Raw genomic sequence first — 7,931 nt, 5'->3', positions numbered from 1 at the left:
CTGTTACTTGAAAATTATTATGATTGAAATAATTGTTTGAAAAAAGGGGCAGATATAATAAGATTTTTTCTTCTTTCTGCTGCCTTTCATTTTAAATCTTTTGTATCTTTTTTATATTGTTATGGAATATGGAATTGTTTTGTACTTTTTTAAAATGAATAAACTTTATACCATTTATACCATTTACCATTTATACCAAGATGCTGACAACATCCAACATCACCAAGATGCTCACAAGATCCAAGATGCTCTGGATGTTGTGGGGCTGTCATGGTTGGCACGTCTCTTCAATGTCGCATGGAGGACTGGAACAATGTCTGTGGAGTGGCAGACTGGGGTGGTTGTTCTTGTTTTTAAAAAGAGGGACAGGAGAGTGTCTTCCATTTATCATGGAATCACACTTCTCTCCTTCCTCAGGAAAGTTTACTCCAGTGTGTTGGAAGGGAGACTGACTGATTGTCAATTGGAATAAAGAGGAGCAGTGTGGCTTTGTCCTGGTTGTGGAACAGTGGACTATATTTCCCCATTGCAGAGTTGCTAAGTGGGTTGTGAGAGTTTGCCTCTCCAGTATGCATGTGTTTTTGTGGACCTGGAGAAGGCTTACTACCCTGTTCCTCTAGGCATTCTGTGGGGGGTACTTCAGGAATATGAGGTGCCTGTGTTGCTTTTAAGAGCTATCCAGTCCCTGTATAACAAAAGCAGGGGTAGTGTCTGCATTCTTGGTCCAAAGTTGAGCATGTTCCCCATGCGTGTTTGACTCTGCCAGGGCTGTCCCTTGTCTGTTGCTTCTAATATTATTTGTGGTGTTCATGGACAGGATCTCAAGACACAGTCGTGGAGAGGAGGGTGTCTGGAACCTCAGGGTCTCACCTCTGCTTCATTCGGATGATGTGGTTCTGTTGTCATCTTCAGGCCAAGGTCTTCAGAATGCACTGGGGCAGTTTGCAGCTGAGTATGAAGCAGCTGGGATGAAAGTCAGCTCCTCAAAGTCTGAGGCCATGGTTCTTGACCTGAAATGAGTGGAATGCCCTCTACCATTCAGGGGAGAGAACTTACCTCAGGTAGAGGAGTGGGCAGCTGTGACTGAGTTGGGCTGATGTGGCTGAGTGGTTAGAGCAATCGTCCGCCAATAAAAGAGTTGGTGGATTGATTCCACCACCTGCCACAGGCCGAAATGTCCCTGGGCAAGATACTGAACCCCTAATTGCCTCCAATGTGTGTCCCATCGGTGTATGAAAGTGATAAAGCACTAATTATAGACATAGCAGAGTGCTGTATGAATGGATAAATGCGGACACAGATTGTAGTGTAAAGTGCTTTGAGTATCTTAAGATAGAAAGACGCTATATAAGTACAGTCCATTTACCATTTACAATTATCTGGGCATCTTGTTCACAATTGATGGTAGGATGGAGTGGGAGATGGAGCAACGGATTTGTTGCCTCAGCCTCAGTAATGAGAGAATTGCTTCAGTCTGTTGCGCTGAAGAAAGAACTAAGTCGAAAGGCAAAACTCTCAATTTACTGGTAGATCTACATTCTGACCCTCATTTATGGTCATGAGGTTTAGATCATGATAAAAAAAAACAAGATCCCAGATATAAGCGGCCAAAATGGGCTTCCTTTGCAGGGTGGCCAGGCTTAGACTTAGAGATAAGGTGAGGAGCTATGTCATTCAGGGGGAGCTTGGAGTAGCCGCTGCTCCACCGCATTGAAAGGAGTCAGTTGAGGTGGTTTGGGCATCTGATTAGGATGACCTGTTGCTCTGCGACCCTATTACAGATAAGTGGTAGAAGATGGATGGATGTTTATTGGACATAGGTGCCGTGGTGGGGGGTGTTTGTTTATTGTTAACTGATAATTTAAAATGTTATAAATTTAAGAAACAGGATGTTAAAAACCAACTTTGTCATTAACTGGTTGTGTCAACACTATTTGTCTGTTAGCAAACTATTTCCCAAATCACTGTGTGAATGTTTATGAAACTCTGAAAGTAATCATTAGATATACATCTACAATTGATTATTTTTAGAGGTACTACAATTAAAGATGGCTACCATTATAATTAAAATTGGCCAACACAAAAACAACTTTTTGTTCTTTCGGCTGTTCCTTTCAGCGAACTAAGTCGCATGAAGACTTGGCAATTATTTTTACGCCGGATGCCCTTCCTGACGCAACCACAGATCACTGAGCTACCACAGCTCTCTGTGTGGAGCAGAGAGCTGCTGTCTAGGGTGCCCAGAAGAGCCGATGTTGGGGGTTAAGGGCCTTGCTCAAGGGCCCAGAATGAGGCAAATAGGGGTGGAGGAAGGTGTGGGTGCTTCACCTATCCCACTCACATTTTTTATGTTGTTTGTACCGGGAGTTGAACTGGCGATCTTCCGATCACAGGCCCACCTTCTCTAACCTCTGCATCACCACTCCCCTAACACAAAAACAACTATAATGCAACAAATTTTACAGATCTTGAACTAAAATTTACTGTGGTAGTAGCTGAGTCATTTCCAAGTCAGTGAACTTTTGACTGACTAGATGCATTGATCAGGTGGACTGATACATCCAGCAGCCTCAGCACAATTGACATTTGTTGGTCCATATTTGTTCAGTACAAATACATTTGGGTTGTAACATCTACATTGTTCCGTAGAAAAAAAATACTGTCATGCCAAAGTGTAGAGGTTTTATATTAGCTAATTTAGTATTCTTCCACACTGTTTTGTTGTATTTAAGAAATAGTTGTTTGATAAACCTGAAAAATTATAAACATCTCCATTAGAATAGCCAGAGGAAGACTTTGCCTCTTTCTCCACAGTGTGTGCTCTGTGATTGCTGATAAGGTACTAACTATTAAAAACTATTAGATAATTTCAGAAATAGCCAGACTATCCCTTCAAGGGACAAAGATTGTGCCACTAACATAATTTTCTTTGTATTTTCTTTTTCAGAATTATTTTCAATTTTCTGCTTGAGATCCACCTTCAGCTATGACAACAAAATCCAACTGCAATGTTTTGGCTGGCAAAGCTTTGTCCTCTCCTCTTTTGTCCTCTGCTCCTCATCAACGCTTAGTTACAAAAGATGGACGCTGTGCACTCAGTCTCCCACCCTGCCCCTCAGACTCATGGTGTGGGAGATGGAGCAGAGTCTGGCTGTTGGCCCTGCAGGATGTGTGGGGACTACTGGTGAGTCTGCGCTGGAGATGGGTCCTCCTTGCCTTCTGTGCCTCCTTTATTGCCCATTGGCTGTTGTTTGCTTGCTTGTGGTACTTACTGGCCCATCTCAACGGAGACCTTGCTGTGCAAGATCACGATCACCCTCCACAGGATCACGTAGTTTGTGTGAAACACATTACAAGTTTCACTGCAGCCTTTTCCTTTTCTCTGGAGACACAGTTGACCATCGGCTACGGCACAATGTTCCCCAGTGGAGACTGTCCCAGTGCCATCGCACTGTTGGCTGTGCAGATGCTGCTGGGACTCATGCTGGAAGCATTCATTACAGGTACAACTCTCATTAAAAACTTAAAGGGGCTGTTCAGAGTTTTTCTGTAGAGTAGTCCTGATCAGTCAGTATCATCCGCAGCAGATGGCAGAGTGATCTAAGTTTTGAGACTCGGGGAGAAATTTTCATCAAACTTCTTCTTCTTTTTCTTTCGGCTTTTCCCTCTTCAGGGGTCTCCACAGCGAGTCCTCCTACTCCACCTCACTCTGTCCTCTGCATCCTCTGTCCTCACTCCAACTACCTCCATGTTCTCTCTAACTGCATCCATATGTCTCCTCTTTGTCTTTTTCCTGGCAGCTGCATTTCTAACATTTTTCTACCAGTATACCCACTGTCGCTCCTCTGGACATGTCCAAACCACTGTCCCTCCTCTGGACATGTCCAAACCACTGCCCCTCCTCTGGACATGTCCCAACCACTGTCCCTCCTCTGGACATAGCCAAACAACTGTCCCTCCTCTGGACATGTCCAAACCACTGTCCCTCTTCTGGACATGTCCAAACCATCTCAGTGTGTCCTCTCTAACTTTATCTCCCAGTTGTTCAACCTGTGCTGAACCTCTGATGATCTCATTCCTGATCTTATCCATCCTTGTCTCTCCTAAGGAGAACCTCAACATCTTCATTTCTGCTACTTTCAGTTCTTTCGCTGTCTTTTTGTCCACGTCTCTGTCTCCAGACCATACAATATAGCTGGTTTCACCACTGTCTTATAAACTTTTCCTTTGACCTTTGCTGACACCCTTTTGTCGCAAATCACTCCTGAAACTTTTCTCCATCCACTCCATCCTGCCTGGACTCTCTTTTTCACCTCTTTAACACACCCTGTTTTTTGGACAGTGGAACTCAAGTACTTGAAGTCCTGTACCTTTGTGACCTCTGCTCCTTGTAGCCTCACTGTTCCACCTCCTCCCTCTCATTCACACACATGTACTCTGTCTTACTAAGGCTGTCTTTCATTCCTCTTCTTTCAAGTGCATATCTCCACCTCTCCAAGTTTTTTTCCACCTGTTCCCTGTTCTTACCACAGATCACAATGTCATCTGCAAACATCACAGTCCATGGGGATTCCTGCCTGACCACATCTGTTAGACAGTCCATCACCAGAGCAAACAAGAAGGGGCTCAGAGTCGATCTTGATGCACTCCCACCTCCACCTTGAAGCTATCTGTCACTCCTACAGCACATCTCACCACTGTCCTGCTGTCCTCATACATGTCCTGCTGTCCTCATACATGTCCTGCTGTCCTCATACATGTCCTGTACCAGTCTAACATACTTCTCTGCCACTCCAGATTTCCTCATGCAATACCACCCCTCCTCCCTTGGCACTCTGTCAAATGCTTTTTCTAAATCCACAAAGAAGTTCTTTCTGACTTTCTCTGTACTTCTCCATCATAAATGCTGGAGAAATTTTCATCAAACTCGCACTCTGAAAAGAACCATTTCAAAGCAAGTCAAACTTTAAATATTTTTCAGTGGTTCCAGTTTTATTCTAAACTTTTAAACAGCAGCACATTTTCAGACAGTTATTTACACAGACCTATATTTACTCTGAAAACTTTCTGGCCCAGGTTTACTAATAGTTTACTTATCTTTTTCAGGAATGTGCAATCATGGATTTTGCACATCTGTCTATTTCACAAAGTCATTTGTGTCTCCATCTTGTCGCAGTTTGCCCACATTTAAATGAGGTATAAGGCACAATAAGAAAATCCTTCCATATTTATGCAAATAACTGCAAGGGCAAACAGTTTGATTTTCAAAGACTAAAGCCCCCAGTATACTGCCGCGTACATCCATACGCAGAGGTACGCATGTACGTTCGCGGAGGTACAAGCGTACCCCCCAGGGCATGTCCGTGCAAAGCTCAATTTTTACCATACCATACCATACCACTTTATTTATAAAGCACTTAAAACAGCTGCAAGGCCAACCAAAGTGCTGTACAGACAAAACAACAGGTAACACGCAAAGCAAATTTTTACGACCGCAAATGCGTACGCGGTGTCGCACAATAAACTGCCCGGAGACAAACTGTTTTGTATGCGACACCAATGTATTAAATTCCCCTTCTTCATCCCTGATCTGGCCTTTTTCTTCATCCCTGATCTGGCCTTTTCTTTTGTGTTTTTGCCAAGAGGCAAGAGATCTCTTCCTCCTCCGTTGATGCCATGACTGAAATGGTGAGAAATGAAGGAATTTGTCATGAGCGAATTAAACTCAGGGCCAGCGTGACTGCGGGAGGGTCTAGAGATTTCCTGGTGGGCTGGTCTGATGTGTGTGCTGCAGAGCCAGCGCTCCCTGTTTTTTTTTTTTTTAGATCTTTTTATTAACAACATATAAACACAGAACACCGCTGCGGCAGAGGCTGCCAGCGCTCGTTTTTTTTCCCCCCAACCTGTCGATCAATCCAATAGGCGTGTCAGCAAATGACCAATCGGCGACCTAAATTTGTCCCGAAGGTAAACGGCCTTGTCTGTGAAGCTGCCCTGCAGCTGCTCGGGGTGTATGCTCAAGTACGAAGTCTGAACCCTCTGCGTACAGTACACACGTACGTACACGTGAACGGACGTACGCGGCAGTATACTGGGGGCTTAAGGCCCTCATGCATGGATTTTCTGTTGAAATATGGCATACATATATACATATAATAAATTAAAAAAACTGTATACTCACCAAAAAATCCAGATGTCTGATAATGCATGAATTTGAAAACATTTCCAGCTGGTTTTAAATATACTGTATATCCATATCATCCATTTGCATGATTCTATTCATTTTTTTTTTTTTTTATCTCTGACATAAATCAGGTCTACATGCAGAAAAAAATGTTTTGTGGAATGTGAGTTAGAGATGCTTCTAAAAAAAGGTAGTGGGGGGGGTAAAAATATGTTTGGCACACTGTCGTCTGGCATTAGTGCTGAGGGGTGAATGCTTTGAATCTGTAGTTTAACCATCAAAAATCACAGTCACTTACTGGAATCACCTGCTGTAGTTTAGGTGTGGGCAAATAGATCTTAAACTTTGAATTTCACAATAAAGATATTTGTTTAGCTTTGAGTCTGTCCCACACAAATAATTCCATTGATTAAATCAAATATAGCTATTAAATAGTATATTTATAGGTACCAATAAAAAAAAATCAAATTTTAACTATTTGATGAACATCTCAGCAAATTCAGACAAATATATGAAAAACACACATTCAATTTCTACATTATCAGCTTGATATGGTTAACATGAAGCCTATAAAAACTCTTAGCCACATAGTATCATTTTTTTAAAGTTTGTTTTTTTCTTCTTTCGACTGCTCCCTTCATCAGGGGTTGCCACAGCGAACTAAGTCGCATGAAGTCTTGGCAATTATTTTGCCCTTCCTGACACAACCACAGACCACTGAGCTACCACAGCCTCTGTGTGGAGCAGAGAGCTGCTATCTAGGGCACACGGGAAGCAGATGATGGGGGTTAAGGGCCTTGCTCAAGGGCCCAGAGTAAGGGTGTGTTGCCTATCCCACCCACATTTTGATGTTGTCGGTACCAGGAGTTGAACTGGCTATCTTCCGATCACAAGCCTACTTTCTCTAACCTCTTTGCCACCACTCCCTCAGCCATATGCTATCATGAGCTGCGGATTTGGTATTTGAGCCCACTTGCAGACAGACAACAGAAGACTTCAGGTAAAAATAAATTATTTTAATTTATTTAAACTAAACCAAACAAAAAGCTGATGGGGCAGCAAAACTTACTTTTATGGAGGAGATGACAAGAGGAACAGACAAAGAGCATGACAGGCTTGAGCGCACAATTCACAGTCAATGAAAAAACATAAAAACACTGAATAAATACAGACACTAATGAGGCACAATGACAAACACCTGGGGTAATTGGAACTGGAGACAGGTGCGACAGGAGCTGAACAATGAGGGGAATCACTGGGGAGTGCAGGAAACATGATCATTACGGAAAAAACAGGGCAAAAACACAGAATCCCACATAAAGGCTACAGCACATCCTGAAAGTCTTCACAGCGCTCCACTTTTTCCACATTTTGTTATGTTACAGCTTAATCCAAATTAATTAATCTCTTTCCTCAAAATTTTACACATACTGTATGTGTATTATGACAATATGAAAAACTATTTTCGATTTTTGCAAATTTATTTAAAATAGAAAACTAAGAAATCGCATTTACGTAATAATAGTACAAATGTATATAACAAATGTGGAAAATGTGAAGCGCTGTGAATACTTTCTGGATGCACTGTATTGAATAGATTGGATGGTTAAATGAGTATTTATTCCTGAATAAAAACTGTAATAAAATTTAAAATACATTTTTTTAAACTTAAGTAAATCTAGAAGAGGATGCAGTGCTACCCAAACAGAAAACCTTGGCTGAATGCAGAGGTGCGTACCCTGCTGGA

At 42.3% G+C, this 7,931-nt stretch overlaps 1 protein-coding gene across 1 annotated transcript in view; it reads left to right on the top strand.

Annotated features, from left to right (window-relative positions):
- Window positions 1–2,986: 2,986 nt before the first annotated feature.
- LOC119411470 (inward rectifier potassium channel 13-like) overlaps window positions 2,987–7,931 on the top strand; it is an 18,947-nt gene continuing 14,002 nt past the window's right edge. The window contains exon 1 of the mRNA XM_037678421.1: window positions 2,987–3,503. Coding sequence (XP_037534349.1) covers window positions 2,987–3,503 — 517 coding nt within the window. The remainder of the gene's footprint in view (window positions 3,504–7,931) is intronic.

Source organism: Nematolebias whitei, chromosome 6 (genome assembly GCF_014905685.2).
Source record: "Nematolebias whitei isolate Nwh7 chromosome 6, NemWhi1, whole genome shotgun sequence".
NCBI lineage: Eukaryota > Metazoa > Chordata > Actinopteri > Cyprinodontiformes > Rivulidae > Nematolebias > Nematolebias whitei.
This window is presented reverse-complemented; position numbering and strand designations above follow the sequence as displayed.